Source organism: Salvia hispanica, chromosome 4, assembly GCF_023119035.1.
Source record: "Salvia hispanica cultivar TCC Black 2014 chromosome 4, UniMelb_Shisp_WGS_1.0, whole genome shotgun sequence".
Classification (NCBI taxonomy): Eukaryota; Viridiplantae; Streptophyta; class Magnoliopsida; order Lamiales; family Lamiaceae; genus Salvia; species Salvia hispanica.
In genome coordinates this window covers 54,782,550-54,801,199 of record NC_062968.1, presented here as the reverse complement: position 1 = coordinate 54,801,199, position 18,650 = coordinate 54,782,550, and the positions used below count along the sequence as shown (strand labels likewise).

At 34.6% G+C, this 18,650-nt stretch overlaps 3 protein-coding genes across 3 annotated transcripts; 2 read left to right on the top strand and 1 right to left on the bottom strand.

Moving 5' to 3' along the window:
- The first annotated feature begins 202 nt into the window (after window positions 1–202).
- Window positions 203–6,430, top strand: LOC125221982 (sodium/hydrogen exchanger 1-like). Its single transcript, XM_048124351.1, has 15 exons — window positions 203–459; window positions 1,365–1,638; window positions 1,770–1,888; window positions 2,175–2,272; window positions 2,865–2,921; window positions 3,035–3,081; window positions 3,171–3,365; window positions 3,459–3,505; window positions 3,795–3,861; window positions 3,969–4,069; window positions 4,169–4,270; window positions 4,402–4,540; window positions 4,617–4,679; window positions 4,869–4,952; window positions 5,606–6,430. Exons 2-15 carry the CDS (start codon window positions 1,456–1,458, stop codon window positions 5,972–5,974), a joined length of 1,671 nt encoding a protein of 556 aa, XP_047980308.1. The 5' UTR covers window positions 203–459; window positions 1,365–1,455; the 3' UTR covers window positions 5,975–6,430.
- Window positions 6,431–7,249: 819 nt separating this feature from the next.
- LOC125217897 (vesicle-associated protein 2-2) lies at window positions 7,250–11,584 on the bottom strand. Its single transcript, XM_048119468.1, has 9 exons — window positions 11,407–11,584; window positions 10,755–10,813; window positions 9,736–9,806; window positions 9,477–9,558; window positions 8,941–9,056; window positions 8,476–8,814; window positions 8,012–8,221; window positions 7,689–7,766; window positions 7,250–7,596 (listed from the first exon to the last, which is right to left on the bottom strand). The coding sequence occupies exons 2-9, from the start codon at window positions 10,801–10,803 to the stop codon at window positions 7,483–7,485; spliced, it is 1,059 nt and encodes a 352-aa protein (XP_047975425.1). The 5' UTR covers window positions 10,804–10,813; window positions 11,407–11,584; the 3' UTR covers window positions 7,250–7,482.
- A 4,091-nt stretch (window positions 11,585–15,675) lies between these two features.
- On the top strand, window positions 15,676–18,159 carry LOC125218497 (acyl carrier protein 1, chloroplastic-like). Its single transcript, XM_048120177.1, has 4 exons — window positions 15,676–15,843; window positions 17,004–17,096; window positions 17,243–17,365; window positions 17,840–18,159. Exons 1-4 carry the CDS (start codon window positions 15,778–15,780, stop codon window positions 17,960–17,962), a joined length of 405 nt encoding a protein of 134 aa, XP_047976134.1. The 5' UTR covers window positions 15,676–15,777; the 3' UTR covers window positions 17,963–18,159.
- Window positions 18,160–18,650: the final 491 nt, after the last annotated feature.

The window sequence follows — 18,650 nt, the reverse complement described above, 5'->3', positions numbered from 1 at the left end:
AAATAACGAAATACAATAAAAGAGAATAAATAATTATATTTGAACGGCTGCGATCATTCCCAACCGCCGGTCGGCTCAATCAACGGTCGATCACTGCTCCACGTTCTTCATTTACTTTTCGAAATAAATATAATTAGTTCAGAGTGAAATCATGATCTCCTTCACAAGCTGAGCTGCACGTATATATACATACAGTATATATTCATCTCATGGACCCTCCGTTTTTCTGTCGATTTCCCCTCCTTCTCTCTCACACACCACACGCACTGTCACATCCTCTCTCTCTATCTCCTCAATTTTGCTTTTATAAGCGCTGATTCCGTGAATTCTGGTGGATATAGTTCAAATTCGTGATACTGTTGGAGACACCTGTGAAATCTTCAATCCGTGATGCAACTTTTGTTTTAAAATTCTCAATTTAGCGAGCGCGGGGTTCAAATTGCAGCTCAGCGGCTGGAAGTAAGTTGACTTGATTTTTTTTTTCCATTATGTGAGTTTTTGTGTGGTGAGGGGATGGGGAAAGCAATTTTCAATTAGTTAAATAGTTTACATTTGGAGCTCGAATGCTGAGATCTAGTTCGAAGTTCAGGTTGCGAAATTCGATGTGATTTTGTCGAGCTTCGCGAGTAATTTTGAGCTGCCGCGAATTGTTCTGTTTTTAAAATTGCCTGAGGAAACTTAGCTACACGTGATTGATTTTGATTCGTGAAGTAGCTGCAGACTGAATTTTGACTTTGCTCTGTATTTGTTGATATTCCTCATCTTCATATTTATTTTTTTGCAGTAGTCTAGTGTTCAATAAATTCGTTTTAGGAGTTATTTGAAATTTTGAATACAATTGAGCTTGTGAAAAATATATAATACGTATATAAATAGAAAACTTCCGAAAAGAGGCAAAGACTGATTTGGCAAACATTATACTGAAATATGGATGGAACTGGTAAGAAATACCGTACATGATTTCGTGAATCTTTCAGTCAATTTATTGAATATGCTATCTTGAGAAAGTTGCGATTTATATAAAGTGACGGACTTATCAAATGCATCTGTTTAATGTGGTGTCTTGGTTAAGGTAATTTACGTGTTTTTTCCATTGTTAATCTGTTTGATGTTACATAGTGTTTGTTTATCTATTGAAGTTTAGTCATGTGACTGAGTATGATTTCTGAAGTAAATGTGTAGAAATTGTTAACCTTGGGGCATGTTTAATGAAATTACAACTTATGTTTTTGTGTATTTGTGCATAACTAAATGTTTACGCTGGCAGAAGTCACAAGAATCAGTATGGAAATGCATGTACGATGAATTGTAGGCTTCTGTTGGTCGAATAAAATAATAACGTGAATTCTCCTCTTGCGTTGCAGGTGTAATTGATCGTTTGGGGATCAGATTTGGATTTAAGCTAAGGATATTTAATACATCTTCTCAGAGTCACAACATTATCTGTATAGTCGAATGATGGACAGCATGAGTCTTGACCCGAAAACGATGTTAGGGATTAATACTTTGGGAACTTCTGATCACGCATCGGTGGTCTCGATAACCTTGTTTGTAACTCTCCTGTGTGCATGTATTGTGATTGGTCATCTATTGGAAGAAAATCGTTGGATGAATGAATCTATCACTGCCCTCATAATTGTAAGTATTTTTTCTAGTGTTTCTGTCTGGTACTTGCATTTGCTGTTGGTCATCTTTAATCTGGAGTATCTATTTTGTTCACTGTGATTACTTTACTAGTTTAAGTGATTAGTGTTGTTTCTGAATGAAAGGGTGTAGCAACTGGAGTTGTAATTCTGCTAATTAGTAGTGGGACGAGCTCACATCTCCTGGTGTTCAATGAGGATCTTTTTTTCATTTATCTGCTTCCTCCAATCATCTTTAACGCTGGGTAAGTTTAATATGTTTACCTGCTTGTACATATTCAGTAAAATATAATGCTTGAATTTTTTTTGTTACATTTGTATATTGTTGTTCTTAAATGTTGTGAGTTATGTTTAGTTATTGGGGCAATAAACTCAATCCTTCTCAGCCTTATTTTCCCCTTCATAAGTGCTTATTAAAATTTTGAGAAGACAACAGAACATGCTGAGTGACATCAAATATGTCTGCTTTGGATTATTGCTGCAAGTTTTTCCAATGTGGTGAGTTTTGACTTCTTTTTTCTTGTTTTTCAGGTTCCAGGTTAAAAAGAAACAATTCTTTCGCAATTTCATGACCATAATGTTGTTTGGGGTACTTGGTACCTTAATATCATTTATCATCATATCATTAGGTATGCCCAATATTCTTATGTTTATGTGATCTAATAAAAAGTGGACTCTTATCATTCAGCAACATCATGTTCATTATAGCACTACCACTTCATCTTTTCTATTTTTACTATCTGAACTTAAGGGGAAGGGACTCTCAGGCTGTTTCAATCATGCTCCATTTAACGTTTTTCTTTCTATGTAGTAGTATTTCTTTGTTCATATATGAATTTATATGTGCGAGCTTCTACTACCTGCAGACTAAATGGTTTTTTACAATAAAATTATCAAATGTAACCGACCAGCCAATTTTGTGGCAGAAGCTTGGAGTTTCTCTACATTACCCTTCCATTATGTCAAGTTGTCAACCATATGTTTTCACTTCAATTTCGTACAAGTTTCACCCTTTGTTCCATTTAAATAAGCAGGGACATGCCAAACCCCCTGTATAGGTAGATTAAATATATATATAGTTCACCATATAAAGAGCTGGCAGTAACATTTGATACTGTTTGTAGGATCTACCGTTGGTGGGAACATTTAATGGAGTGGAAGTAGAAAAATAGTTTTTTGCAACTGTTCAGGCTATCATATGTAATCTTCTACTATGTGCAGGTGCTATTGCCATCTTGGGGAAAATGGATATTGGTCTTGCAATTGGAGATTACATAGGTCTCTATCTCTCTCTCTCTCAGAGACACACACTACAATACTCACACACATACATACACAGCTGCAACATGACATGTATTATCTCTCCTTAAACTCCTTTTGATTCTATCCAGCAATTGGAGCAATTTTTGCCGCAACAGATTCAGTGTGCACATTGCAGGTACATTTTAAATTCCTTTAACTATTGACTGACTCAGCTAGGTGCTGAATATTTTTTTCTGGTATGAAACAATATGTCTACTTATGCAGGTGCTAAATCAAGACGAGACTCCATTGCTGTACAGTCTGGTTTTTGGAGAAGGTGTTGTAAATGATGCAACATCTATAGTGCTTTTCAATGCGGTCCAGAACTTTGACCTTTCTAATATCAACACCAGTATAGTTCTACAGCTGATTGGAACCTTCTTATATTTGTTTATTTCGAGCACTGCATTGGGAGTCGGGGTAAGTCTCTCTGCTTGTCTCTCTATCTCTCCAGGGGAATGATCATTCTTCACTCTCCATTTTTTATTGATAAATATTTGTCTTTTGCTTCAGACTGGATTGCTCAGTGCATATATCATAAAAAAGCTCTATTTTGGAAGGTTGGTGACGCTTTTATGTTCTCAGTTTTGAAGAAATCGCATCTAAAGTGAAATGCCACTTAAGAATTAATGTTTGTGAAGAGTTACGATGTTATCATACTCGCCCCTTTCCCTATATGTTGCCATATCACAATAGATTGCAGTATGAAGTAACCAAACTATTCTCCATAATATTTGGCTATATTAATTTTATAATTCAAGCATGAATATAAATATTAGGACGAGCAAATTTATTATACCTTACAATTTGTCTATCTAATCTGGGTGCTTTTTTTGCAACCTACTGCAGGCATTCCACTGATCGTGAGGTTGCTATTATGATGCTCATGGCTTACCTTTCATACATGTTGGCTGAAGTAAGTTTCTGAACAATCTGCCAGATGCTATTTCAACGTTGGATTCACTTTTTGTGACTGAACCTTTTAGCCGGAGTGAACTCTTTCTTACCTGTGGTTTCATGCAGTTAACAGATCTGAGCGGTATCCTCACTGTGTTCTTCTGTGGGATTGTAATGTCGCACTATACCTGGCATAATGTCACAGAGAACTCAAGGATCACCACCAAGTATGAAATGCCTTTCATTTAACACCATTGAAACAAGTAGTAGCGGGTGTTATTGCTGCTTCCATTTTTATTTTAAGTAATGATTTATCCACAATGCAGGCACACCTTTGCGACATTATCTTTTGTTGCAGAGATCTTTATATTCCTTTACGTAGGCATGGATGCTCTCGACATTGAGAAATGGAGATTTGTTAGTGACAGGTATGGTGGCTGCGTAAATGGCATACACACAGGCGCACTAGTAATTACAACAATTCTTCATCTATGTAGTTATATTCATAGTTCTGCTCTATTTAGGAATTTTCTTATATTGCATGTCTTTCAATTTTCAGGCCAAAAACTTCGATCTCTGTCAGTGCGGCTCTACTGGGATTGGTTTTGGTGGGCAGGGCTGCCTTTGTATTTCCTTTGTCATTTTTGTCCAACCTGACCAAGAAAATCCCTCATGAGAAGATCAGTTTTAAAGAGCAAGTATGGCTTTAATATCCCTGTACCAAAATTTCTGTAACCTTCGTTGAGTTTGCTTACACTTTTCTCCTGTTTGCAGATCACAATATGGTGGTCTGGTCTTATGCGAGGTGCGGTTTCTATGGCTCTTGCTTACAACCAGGTGAAATTTCATCTCTATCTTCATGCTGAATACGCGGGGCTGAGTGGGCGGGTGGTTCATAGGTTCTAGGACTAACACGTTGCATTAGCTTTTCTATGGCACCTTAGGCTGTCAAGTATAATTTAGGGTGGTGGTGGTTATGCAATGCCCGTGAAGGAATATCCTGACTTGTTACTTTTGCTCCTGCAGTTTACTCGAGCCGGCCATACCACGGAACATGGAAATGCTATTATGATCACCAGTACAATAACAGTTGTCCTCTTCAGCACTGTGGTAAGCCTTTTACTACGTTCAGAGACTAACTAAATGGTTTGATATATATATTAAATAATTTTTTTATCTTAAAACTGAAGAACTTTAGATTCATGAGGGAACTTAGCATTAAACCGAAATCAGTAACACCTAAATCTATGTGTTAAATTACCAAATTTTCCTTAAAAGCTAGTACAGCATAAAATAAATAGAAACATCAAAATCTGTACGAATAGACATTTTTTTTATTAGTAATAGATATTTACACGTCAAGGGTGGTTGTCTTGACAACATGTGATAGTGTATATTCGCATTTGATTAGGACGTCTTTTGTCATACGAGGTATCAATTATGTTAGGACGTCTTTTGTGTCTTCTATCACAAAAATCACATATTACACCGGTCCTTCATCTCAATTCTCAAGGGCATTAGATTTTTGAACCAAGATACCATAGATATCTATCACACTCTTAATCGTACATAGCGATTGAGCCCGATAAATAGCAATTTTGAGCTTGTTTTTTTTAGAATACTTAGTGCCATTGTATGTGTTGTAAATCTGACCCATCTCTCCAATCAAACGCTTCATTACGAGTAGCTTGCACTTGTTCGATTCCCTCGTATTCCATCTAACAGGGGCATGCTAAGTGGGATGATGTTCTGTGTCATTGTAGGTTTTTGGCCTGATCACGAAACCTCTTGTGAGGTTCTTGCTGCCTTCATCGGACGGGCTAAGCAGAATGGTCTCTGCAGATCCGCTCACGCCAAATTCCTTCACAGTGCCACTTCTCGGTGAATGCCAGGACTCCGTAGCCGAGCTATTTAGCGGCAACGGACAAGTTTCCGAAGGTGGCCAGGGCATTGGTCGTCCGAGCAGTTTACGGATGCTGCTGACAAGGCCTACTCGCACAGTCCATTACTACTGGAGAAAATTCGACGATGCATTCATGCGCCCGGTTTTCGGCGGCCGTGGCTTCGTCCCTTTCATCCCGGGCTCGCCAACAGAACAAAGCGTGCATCTGCCCGGAGAAGCCAAAAACTAAATCTCTTGCACCAGTTTTCCTAGTCTACTGACTCAATTTTGGGCCCTCCGGTTTTGTAAAAACTCGATTATTAGTTTGCCGCTGTTTCTATTTATCCGTTTGCACGTCACGGTGGGGGCGTTTCGAAAGATTAGTAGAGGCTGCAGGATTCGTTTCGTGGTGGTGATGTTCTGTCGGTCGGTAGTCGACCGGAAGAGCGCGGTTGGGCGGAGCTGAAGAAACCCCACGCCGGTGTGGATTTATTGTTTTTTTGTGAGAGCAGCAGGTGATCGATATTTATAGGGTAAAAGTTCTTTCTCTGTATATGGTTATATAATTATGACATGTATAGTAAGTTGCCGATGTCAATATGTCATCACTCCTTTTGTGTGTGGATTTCAACCTCTCCAGTTTGTCTTTGAAATTGTGCTCGGATTTTTTGCCATTTGAGGTTGTATTCTGTCTACCGTTTCCCTACCACTGTCTATTATGCTCTGTGTTTCCAATGAAATCATTAATATAATACTCTATGTTCAAGTAGTTGATGTGTTTATTTTGGACATGAGATTTAAGTAATTGAATATTTAAAGATTAATTAGATAGGAGACAAAATTATAGAAAGAATGAGAGCAGAGTACAATAGAGAACAAAGTTTTATACTACTATTGAAAAATGAAACGAATTATGACTGTTAAAAAAATTTACCCTATATTTCATTTTTCATTTTAGTTAAGTCCCATCAAAATTGTCACATTTTCATTTTAAAAAAAAAAAATTTCTCTCACACATTAATATAAAAATTAGTTTCTCTTCTCACTTTAACATACAAAACAAAACCTCCTAAAATGTCAGTTCGTCTTACACGTGACATCTTTTATGAGATGAAGGGAGTACGATTTAACTAGTTGGAACAGCAGGTGTACGATATGTATCGAATGCCGATGTCAATGACACCGATATCAAAGACACGATTATATCGTAATAATTGAAAAACATATATTATGTTGAACACCAATTGTAAAAATAACTGATGTTATTCATTTTACAAATTACAAAAGAATCAAAGCTCATTCTAGTTTTAATTTTAAAAATAAGGACAAAATTGAAATTTAAGTTTGATTTTCATGATATTTATAAAATCATGACATCAATAATAATTTAAATGGCACTCTATTAAAACTAAATGAAATGAATAAAACAAAAAAAAACTAATGCCAGCACAGATTTAAACGAGAACAGTGATCACATGAGGCACTTGATGTAACATTTCTTCGTAATAATAAACCAACGCAAGGCTGGAAAATAAACCAAACTTCTTTAAACAATCCATGTTTAGTTTATTACTGAAAACTAAAAATCCTAGAATATTTCTTCTTTATTCGATATAATCAGTTCTTTTCACACGCGTAGATGGATCAGAGGTTTCAAGTGAAGCTATCGACAAGCATAGTACACGGTGGTGGCTTGTTAAAAAACCAGCCACTAGATCTGTCCTATTGTTAAAACAAAATCCAGCGACGTTCTCTGCACTAACCTCGAAACATACTCCCGATTATCAAACTGATGAGAGCGACCATGCAGACGAACAACGGGGGGAACCCAACTTGGACTTTTCTCACAGCACTCTTTGGATTCGACATTGCCTGAGTAAAAAAAGAGCATCAATCAGACTGATCAAGGGACCTAAGAACTCGAAATGATGCTGTCTACTATAGTTGCTTCGAAATTGACTCACCAGGTCTTGCTTCAAAGTTTCCTTTTCACGGATGGTGTTGCTCTTTTCTACCTTTAGCTTCTCAATAGTGTACTCTGCCTGAAAAGAAAGTCGGTTATTTAGGGAAACCCATTGGAATAATGAACATTATAATCCCACATGATTAGTGAAACTTCCTAGTGAGAAATAATATGAAGGATTGAACTATATAATCCGACTTTCATCTGAATTATAGTGAAACAAAAACAAACTTTGTCAGGTATGTACTGCTTCAGGTGAACAATATGCAGTTTTCAAAATGCATCCGTTTCCTGAATCGCAATATTGATTGATGCAAAACTGACCTCAATCAGCTTCGAGTCCATGGCACTGATTGTTGATCTCAATTCTTCGATCTCTTTTGTAAGCTTCAATTTCACTGCTTCTAGATCTTCCACTTGCTTTGAGTTATCATCCTTGGCAGGAATTGGCTTCTCACTCTCCATGACCTTTACCGATCTAGACTCTTCCATGTTTTTGGCAAAATCGACAGCCTTTACTGGCTTGGTTTGTGGCTTCACCCAGTAAAAGATGATTTCATTATCAAATTAAACAAGGCCAACAAAAGTAGAACTCCCGAGGGCAAAATAAGTGGTGCAAACCAATTTCAGAAAAGATGCAGATGGGGAATATAAGGAGGATGAAAGCTTTGTACCAAAACAACATAGTAGCAGGTTTTTTTTATCAAATTTCATGGGTTGAAAATGACAGTTTCCTGAACCATTCAATCTATCATCCAAACATAATGAAGTGGCTTAAGAGTTCTCACCAGGTCAGGAAGAAGGGAATCCGCGACTACATTCTGCAAAGTATCTTCCAGAATCGGAGCCTCATAATGCGGTTCTTGCTTGTTAATTCCATTAACAGGCAGCAAAACAGGTGAATGGTGTTCTTTTGGAATTGGAGCCTCATAATGTGGTTCTTGCTTGGCAACTCCATTAACAGGCATAAAATCAGGTGAATAGTGATCTTTCGGCATAAAAAAATCATTAGAGGGCTCTTGCTGTGAAAGTACTGTAGCTTGTTGCTTTTCAGGAGAACTCGGCGCACTAGTAAGAATAACCCTGAGCTTGGTCTCTTCGATGTACTTTTGAGTTTGTTTAGCGAACTGTGAGAAGGAAAAAAGAAAAGGAGGAGATATTAAAACAAAATAAAAAGGTGAAAGCCTTTTCTATTTATGTGGAGCCGCTAAAGATGTAATAGCATTTAATAAAATTCACTTTAGAGATTCTACCATGCTAGAGGTAATCTCTTCCTCACTTGTGCCATATGGTACCACAGTGCTCTGAATTAGGAATTTATCTTTGCATTGCATGTCTGAGGGGACCGATTTCTGGGCTTGCATGGTCACTGTACAAGAGACATTACTCAAAAGCTCCTTTAAATTAATCAAATCCATTTTATAGTAATTCGTCAATAAGATACAAAACATCAGTCAAATAATTTTTTATTTTCTAGAATGGGGTTGGCTGAAAGAAAAAATCAGTGCACATATAGATCTACTTCAGAAACAAAAAACAAAAGAGACAGAAAGGCACATATCTTAAAATGTACAAGATTGATGCATAGTGCAATAAGTGTGATAAAGATACAAGATGATACTATCCTTGCTAGAATCATATGGTAGAAGCCAGTATAATAGTTGTAGCAAAATATTATGGTATGACATGAAAGAAAATCTCAACATCACCCATCATCTGCCATGGTCCAGAAAAAACACAGAATAAAACTAGAGATAAGGACATAAAACAACGAAATATACTAAAATACCTGTGAAATCATAATTCGACTTTGGCTTGATTATACCGATATTAGGCCTAACGCAGTACTTCTTTGGCGAGGTAGTTTTTACCTGCATAATTAGTGTACAGCTTTCAGCTAGGAAAATTTGCACCTATATTTGTCAACTTGTAGAAATAGGAAGCATTTGAATGACCAGGTTAATTGTGCAATCTAACCATAACATCTTTTTCAAAATATCAACATTTCATGAGAAAGTAAACAAGTACAGTAGTAGAAACCACTTGACCTTGAAAGCTACATACTGGTCAGTGGCATTCAGAAGGTGAACAGAACATGTGCTCTGTTTCTTCACCTCACCTAGAGAAACCAATGGGAGTGTCAGACTGTAAATTTTGTAGGATGAAGCAGATAAAAGCAGATTTTTATTAGTTAAGACAGCATGATGATCTGGTTATCACAATGATGACGAAGTTGTGTTTAGGATATTGCGAAACAAATTAAAAAATTAGCTGCTCTAACAAGCAATTACCTGTACTCAAAACATATCCTCATATAATAATAATAATGAAATAAAATTCTTTTTCAATATTCTGCAGTCTTTCTTAAGTTTTAATAAAATGCAAAACAGTAAGCATGCCAATAATTTGAACAGTTGAATTTATTTAGGTAAATCTATACTAAGCTATACTGATGACAAACAGGCAAAAGTGAGAATGGAAGAAATGTTGGAAACAAACTTTTCAAATCAATCGTTGGTTATAATAATCAAATCATCTGCTTCGCAGACACAAGATGCTTGATGCGGAGATAAAGCAAAATGCAGTGTATATTCTAAAAGTCAGATTTATATGATGACACTGTCTATAATCTTTCAGGGTATGAATCGCGCATTTAGGAAGTGGCACAGTATATATGCTTCAAAAAAGGAAATGGACAGGGGAGACAACTCTCAATAGCTTCATAAAACCAATGGATCAAAATGAATAAATGAAAATCCAATATGCTTTCACTTTTAAGGCATGATTTTGAGGGTTTCAAAACATTTCTTATTTAATTTATTCTTAATCTGAGTACAAATATGGGGAAAGTTCTTCAATTTTTACTCAGTTATAGATATATGGGGCAAGTTCTTCAATCAACTCACACAACCATCAAACTTATAACTTGACCTACAACAAGGATACTGATAAGAAATATCAATGATCATACTACGCTGCCAGTAGAAAAACAGTCATCTACACCTCAACTTGAGTACAATGGATGCATCCAATATTTCAATCACACTCTAAATTACACTAAACTTACATTTGAATTTAAGTTCACGAGGCTGAATCTCCACGAGCTGAGTATTCATATTCACCAACCTGATATTTAGAATCAACACAACTTTCAAAATCCCAACTATGTCCCAACGAAGTATAATTAACAAATAAATGGTCAAATAGAGAAAGAAAAGCCATACATTTTTACAAAGCTTAATACATATTTAAGGTAGTGAACGAACTAAGTAATTTTGACTTGACTCAAAACTACAACAATATATAATTTCCATCCTTCTATTCAATAATCTAAACTCATAAACACATTTAAGTAGAACACGCGCAATTTAAGAAATTAAGAAATTACAGTAAAAACTAGCAGCAATGCAACAAAATTGCAGTATTCTGCTTTCACTTAATACAGTAATAAACAAATTTCACGACTTCATCTGCCGTTGAAACGATCTACTCATCAAAATAAAGCGCATCCGGCCATTCCCCCTTGGTTTTACCTTGCCCTAGAAACTAGAAGAGGTTGTTCCATACATACAAAAGTCACCAGATTCAAAACATATACGAACTATGCACAAATTAAAAATACACAAGCACAACAAACTCGATCGCGAAACGAATTCACATTTGCGGCAACAGTTGCTCACGCCGAAAAATAGGCAGAAATAGAAAAGGATCAAACCTACCGAAAATGAGATGCTTGTGAGCAGATTGGAAGCTCCGCAGCAGCAATAAATCAAATTGAAAACGTAAACAGTTATGACATTCACGAAGGAGAGCTGAAGTAGGTGATCGGAATATTGAGTTTCAATTTTATGAGAGAGAGAGAGAGAGAGAGTGAGAGAGATAAAATGTTCTTTTTTATTTAACTTTTTACCACAAGAGAAATGGAGTAGACTTTAAGTTATAAAGTTGAGGTTCTATCTGGGCGATTATTCAGTGTGGTGCCGACCATGAAATCAAGGTACAACTCGAATTTAATGGTGCATTTATATTTTGTTAGCACGTGAATTTAATTTAAATAAATAATTGAAATTTTATAATCCACTCAGTTTAATTACGTTATTTTGATTATGTAATTTTCATTTTTTAGAGTGTAAATTATGTAGTATAATTTTTTTTTATTTAAGTTATGTTAATGACATATTTAATCGGAATTTTAATTGAAGTGTGCATTGTTGTCATTTCTTTTTGTAGTTATGTATTTATTATTTTTAAAAAAATTTACTAATAAAAATTACTATTAATATATTTCATAATAACACGCATTTAATCAGAAGTATAACTAATAAAGAAATAATAAAAAAGTGGATATTGTTAAATGCTTAAAATGTAAGTGTGTACATGGGATACCATTGTCCATCTAAGCATAATTGATGAGGTCAAGGGTTCAAACCCCGCCATCCGCTGGGAGATTTTCGGCCTTAATTTGAAAGTCCGGTCGAGCAGGATTAGTCGGATTCGTTCGGTATACCTGTGGTTAAAACCAAAAAAAAAATAACTACGAAAAAAATTATTACTCCTAGTTTATGCTACTCTTATAACCTAGTATTAAAATATATTGTTTGTTTTGCGAATGCATTCACTTGTTGATATACATACGGATTTTATAATTATTCATCACATTCAGAAAATATTATGTTATTGAAGGTAATTTCATATAAGTCGAATATGAATAGATTATTGTTTTTCTCATATGCCAATGAAACATGATTAAATTGATAAATGGTAAGAGTTTAAAAGCTATTCATCCAATTAATAAATTGAAGGCTGATGATTGACATTGATTTACAAATATATTACTCCCTTTCATCATTCATTAATTACAATATCAAAGTTTGACCGATGGAAAATATTAGTGGAGGAGGTTTACTACTTTTATAGTAGTACTGTTTATTATTAGTAGTAGTTTTATAGTCAAATGAGAATAAAATAAAGTTAGTTGAAAATTAACAAAAGTGGTTATCCTTCCGGTCCTTTGAAATAGATCATTTAGAGTTGTCACGAGTTTTAATGTGTAATTTGTATAATAAAATATAGAGAAAATCAGAAAACGTAGTTGAAATTGTGTAGTGTCAATGGTGCGAATCATAAATAATAAACTACTCTAAAAAGGAAGGAGAAAAATGTTACCATAATATGGACTATTTCTATTAAAAGAAGGAAAAAGGCAATACTCTGCATGGCCTATTTTTATGGGACGAAGGATAGTAGTAAAAAATAAATGATATATTTACTGGTCAAACTGTCGAACATTACGAAATGGAAAGATTATTAGCGGATACAGGGAGTAAATACTGGTCAATACAAATTTGAATTCAAAAATAGTAGTGATATTACTGAAATATCGATCATAGATTGTAACGATTATTTCGACTAGACATATCGATAGTCCTAGATTTTACCGATTAATTCAATTATTATAATAGTACATACTAATTTGTTAATTCTCTTTTAAAGAGGTCTAATACAAGTACTACTCCATATTTTGCATCAGAAGCAATGACAGAGGGCAGTTTTGTCCGAAATGTACAGCTCATAATGCAGCGTTCAGCTTCGAAGCAGTTGTACCTAATCGTCGGTTGTGTTGCAGTTAGGTGACGCACTCATGCACCTGCTTTGAATCCAAGGCCGTGTTTGGAAACTTTTATTTATCTTTGTCTTGCTTCATTTCATTTTTATAAATGTTTGATGTTGTCACATTGATTTAGTGTTGTAAATATCTAACCTCATAATATTGGAAGAAGATACTCAACATTACAATTTTCGTTTAAAATATTCTGCAAAATATTAAAAGAACACTATCATTCGATATGTGATATGTTGCTAAATATGTGAGAACGGAGATGTAACATCAATATATCGAACTTGTGTATTAACAAAAATACTATGACAAAAAATAGACCATTTGTGTAATTTAAAAGAAACTAAAGGGTGACTTCTTTAATCTACCTTCAAGGTTAATTTCTGTTAAAATATTTTAAATTAATGATTGAAAATTAGAATTGGCTGACCCCATATGTAAGAAACATGCAGATAAGTCGATTAAAAAGTTCTACTTTTGAGTTATTTTTTCATAATCATGCATGGAACACATCATGGAAATAACACTTTTGAATTCAAACGCTAATCTAAAAGGAATAATTTTGTTTCGCATCTTTTCCCTTAATTATTATTTTTGGACAAATAAATTATTCACTTTTGTTAAAGAGGGGTTTCTGTGGGATGTATAATCAATTAATCATGGAGAATATGTGTTAAACTGTGCATATGATTTGCACTTTGCAAAATCATATAACTATAAGGATATTATTAATCATTGAAAAAAACTTTTGTTTTCAATGCACTATTAAATTGTTAATAGGAAATTAAAACATATCATCAGGCAAAAAGAGTAAAATAGGTTGTTCGTTTGTGTTTAGCGGAGCATGCAACGTACATAAAATTTTATGAATAATTATTAGATTTGTCGCTTGGCGTCAAGGCAGAGCTCTGTGGGGTCGAAGGTGGAGTTGCGCCAGATCTCGGAGGTCCATGAATGGAATTTCCGGCAGCTCTCGGCCGACGACGGTAGGGTCGGTCGACCCCACTCGATCCCACCTGAGTCTGTCATGGCTTCTAGAGGATATAATCATATCCTTGCAGTTTTCTATGTTAGTTGTCATTGGTTTTTGAAGACCAGTAGCATAAAAAGTCATTTTAGTTGTCGTTGGTTTTTTAAGACCGATATAGTGAGATAAAATCATATAAATGATTATTTTAGAGATTTTTACTCAAATATATTTTTCTTAACAAATGTATCTATTTATCTAATACAAATTGACAAAATAAAATTTGTCCAAGAATGGTAGAATAATGTCATTTTCTTCGATCAACATCTTCCAGAAACTTTATGATACATTTTGGATATTGAAAGACATGTGTGCTATGATGATATATTTCATCATTTTATGTACTAAATTACTAATGCCTTGTAATTACCTTTTTCCAAATTTATAATTTAGTGGAAAATTATTGCTATTCTGATAATGAAAAGTGAGCGTTTCTATTGGATTGAGCCTACAGGAAAATATATATCCGTCGTGTCACATTTGAAACGTCGTCTAAAGATTATGAAATATATATAAATATATTTCGGATTTCGGATTACTTTAAATTTTTAAATATCCGATTTTGAATAAAAAATCTAAAAAAATTAGAATCAAATTATAAATTACGATTTGGTTCGGATAAAATTTTTAAATTTAAGATTATTTTGCATGGCCCTACTTTTCCGGAGAGATATATTTTGTCGGAGATAGTGTAGGATTTTGAATTTGGAATAACAAAAATGAAAATCCCTTCCCATCCCTGAAACCACCCCTGCCCTGGCGGCGCGGCGTGGGCCCGCAACAGGCGGCAAGCAACGCACGCCTTGAAGCATCCCCTCTGCACCCCCACAATGGATGGCATCGCGGCATCCTTCCCTTTTTCTGTTCGGCTCTAAATACATCACACCAATATTAATTTAGTGTTGCATCCACTTTTCAGGTGAGAACCTTAATGTTCACAATGTAGAGACCATAAATTTTGCACACCCAATAGTATTCAACATCCAATAACTTTTTTTTTCAATTCACCATTTATTTATTTATTTTTTAGCTTCATATATTTTATTTAAAATTGGATGGCTATGAAATAAAAAAAAACATTAAAGACTTACCTAATCAAAATTTATAGAACTACCTAATAGAAAAAATTACAAATCACATAATTAAATAAATCATAGTAAAAATAAGTACAACACATTTGTTTCTAATTAAATAGCAATAATTAACAAAATAGTGTATTCCTATGAAATAAATCAAACCTATAACCCAACAAACAAAGCAAAGCCCATTACCCCTTCAACCATATTCTCCCAAATTTCGATACCTTCAATGAAGAACAAATACAATATATTTATAATTCCTATGTTTATACATTTATTGTCTCTCGCTTCACACTCTTCGTGCTCTCCGCCACCCCCTCTTTTTCTTCTCAATTTTTCAGATCCGCTCTCTTTGATCCCATAAAACATGGCCTCTGTTACTGCTTCCAGTGTTAAGTTCTCCCCTGCTTCTTCCTTAATCAAGCAAAATCAGGTTACTTTCTCATCGATTCTAGTGATTTTTTGTTTAGTGGAGCTGAATTTTTTTTAAGTTTATAGATTTTCTGTGTTTTTGTTGGTGTGTTGCATTTGTTAACTTTGATTTTTGTTATCTGTGATGTTCAGTAGAAAAACATGTGATTCTGCTGCTAAAAAAATTGATCTGTGTCTAATTTATTGAGTTTATCGCAAAGGATGTTGTGAGATCGTTTGTATTGTGGAAGATTGAATTTTATAAGGAGTGGTTTCATATTGTCTTTTTTAAGTGTTAATTTGATACATCGCTTTTTGTTCGCTTTCCAATCTATTGATTTATCGATTGGATGTAAATATATTTAAGGGATTTAATCTTCACTCTTCAGATCTAGTATGCAAAATTGATTATTTGTATCAGCATCTAATAAATTATTTGTAGGGTTTTGACTTAGATGTAAGATATCTAGGGCTTCAACTATTGGGGTTTTTAAACCCAAAAACCAAAATTGATTTTGTTTTTATTATAGTGGGGAAGCAATGTGGAGTTTTCAATAGGTTAACAATTTTTTCTGCCACGGTGGGGCCCCACTTTAGGAAGCCACCGACGCGCCACAGATGTTTTTTTATTTAATTTATATTTTTTTGTATTTTAATTTCTTTTTTCTTTGGTTAATTAAAAGCAAATGTGTACTCCTTTCTGATTTAGTACACAACTTTGTTAATTATCACTAGTTTAAATAATTTTTATACTATTTTGGTAATTTTAATTTTATCAAAATCGAATAATTTATACAAAAAATAAGGTAAATAAACTATATGTATAAAAATATTTATACATATATGTGTGGATATGTTGAAAGTAGAATTGTGATATGAAAGTCCCTGGTGGTTTATTATAGTGGGGGAAAGTTGAGGGTTTTTCAAAGTTGGGTTTTTTGCTGATTTTATTTATACTGCTATGGATGCCCGGTGTGTGTGTTTTGGATTTGTTACTCGTTAAACTTTCTAGAATGTTCTGCCACAACTTTGCATACAGTTTCAATGGATTTTTGCAAGAATTATGAACGAAATATCTTTCACAAAAGGATGTCGAGTTCAATAACTTATTTCAATTAGTATGCTTATTCATATACGAGCATTGAATCTTAATTTCCCCTAATTTTGTTGAATTGTCTGCAGGTTTCAAATCTGAAGAAGGCTTCAGTGTCATTCACTGGGAATGGCTTCCAATCTCACAGATTACCTGTTCGTCGCTTCCGCATTGCGTGCGCAGTAAGTATTTTATTGTCATTTATTGTTTCTAGACTTATCCTCTTTTCCTTGGTGTCTGTTTGTATTCAGCTTCCAATTGCTGAGACTTGGTCTCTTGGTCGTACGTGTCGATGTTATGAATAATTCTGAATGTTTCTGTGGAGCAGGCCAAGCCAGAGACCGTAAGCAAAGTAGTCGACATAGTGAAGAAACAGCTTGCTCTTCCCGATGACCGTGATGTCTGTGGAGAGTCGAAATTTTCTGTACTCGGTGCTGACTCTCTTGACACGGTAAAGTATTTTCTATTACAATTATGGGTGCTATGAAATGTTTGTTGTTGACTTGTTGCCTTTTAAGTCAGGGTTATCAACATACCTATCCACCTTTTTGCATATGGATAGCCTTTTTTATGTTCCTGGAAAAAAGAACTCACTTTTAGCTATTGTGTGTGAGGTGCTTGTTGCTAGATGTAGATGTAGATGTAAAGATTAAAGAATTAGAGATATCTTTTACTTAAGTTGAGTGTCATTCTTAAATAAGTTATGTGAACTACATGTGATTAAACTCATGGTGGTAATGCAATACATGAATTGTCATTTAATTATTATGATGGGCATTCACTTTGTCACAATTGCAGTATTGTAATAATTTGAACAATGTATTTGTATTCTTTTCCTTGTAAGATATGGAGTATGATATATTTTCCAATAACTGTTTGATTGTTTTTCTCTGTGAGAGTAAACGGCATCTTTCTCTGTGGCCAGGTTGAGATCGTCATGGGGCTTGAGGAGGAGTTTGGAATCTGCGTGGAGGAAGAGAGCGCCCAGAGCATCAGCACCGTTCAAGAAGCAGCTGATCTCATTGAGGAGCTCTTGGAGAAGAAGTGAAGAAACCAATCGGGTTTCTAGGAGAAGTTCTGTAGCCAGAGATCATCATATATTTCAATCAATGTTTGTTGCTGCCATCTCATGACAAACCCTCACCTTGAGTTCTTGGTGTTGGTCTTTTTGTTCATGTTTGAAGCATCTAGCTCATCTTTCTTGTTTGGATCCTATTAAATTATATTTGAAGTTGTCTTTCCTCTTCTCTGTTTTTTTTCACATTGTCATTTGTGAAGGAATTGGCGTCTGAGTAAGTCATGTACTACAAGTCTAGAATTTTTCTTGAACCTATTAGTATTAATTGAGTTCCAAATAATTAGGATATATTATAGCATTTCCTTTTTCTATTGCCATGGTTATTGTTATTGATTTGTTGTGCTGGGTTGGAAGAAAGTTTGTTTCATTTATAAAAAATAAAAAATATAGGCACTAATTTCATTTGTTAAAAAAGAAACTATTATATATCAATAATATCCCAAATTCTTTTCATTTAAACATTAATAAAATATTACCAGTGAGCACAACTTATTTTTGTAGCCAGATAATGGGTTGTCTTCTCGCACGCCATGTCGCAGCTCAACTTAATGTAGTAAGTAAAATTTCAATGATCATCAAAATGATAGGAGTATGTACTACTACAATTTAAAAGGTTTGCCCTAAAATTGATAAGTTTAAAAAATTAATGTATAAATTG

What these genes read in the sequence shown, in the direction of transcription:
- LOC125218497 (XM_048120177.1), top strand. Translation starts at nt 15,778, where the DNA reads ATGGCCTCTGTTACTGCTTCCAGTGTTAAGTTCTCCCCTGCTTCTTCC. An exon ending in CCTTAATCAAGCAAAATCAG is followed by an intron (nt 15,844 to 17,003) that starts GTTACTTTCTCA and finishes AATTGTCTGCAG; the next exon opens with GTTTCAAATCTGAAGAAGGC. An exon ending in GCTTCCGCATTGCGTGCGCA is followed by an intron (nt 17,097 to 17,242) that starts GTAAGTATTTTA and finishes TCTGTGGAGCAG; the next exon opens with GCCAAGCCAGAGACCGTAAG.
- LOC125217897 (XM_048119468.1), bottom strand. Translation starts at nt 10,803, where the DNA reads ATGAATACTCAGCTCGTGGAGATTCAGCCTCGTGAACTTAAATTCAAA. An exon ending in ACCAGTATGTAGCTTTCAAG is followed by an intron (nt 9,559 to 9,735) that starts GTCAAGTGGTTT and finishes CTAATTATGCAG; the next exon opens with GTAAAAACTACCTCGCCAAA. An exon ending in AAGAGATTACCTCTAGCATG is followed by an intron (nt 8,815 to 8,940) that starts GTAGAATCTCTA and finishes TCCTTCTCACAG; the next exon opens with TTCGCTAAACAAACTCAAAA.
- LOC125221982 (XM_048124351.1), top strand. Translation starts at nt 1,456, where the DNA reads ATGATGGACAGCATGAGTCTTGACCCGAAAACGATGTTAGGGATTAAT. An exon ending in ATTTATCATCATATCATTAG is followed by an intron (nt 2,273 to 2,864) that starts GTATGCCCAATA and finishes TACTATGTGCAG; the next exon opens with GTGCTATTGCCATCTTGGGG. An exon ending in AAAAAGCTCTATTTTGGAAG is followed by an intron (nt 3,506 to 3,794) that starts GTTGGTGACGCT and finishes AACCTACTGCAG; the next exon opens with GCATTCCACTGATCGTGAGG.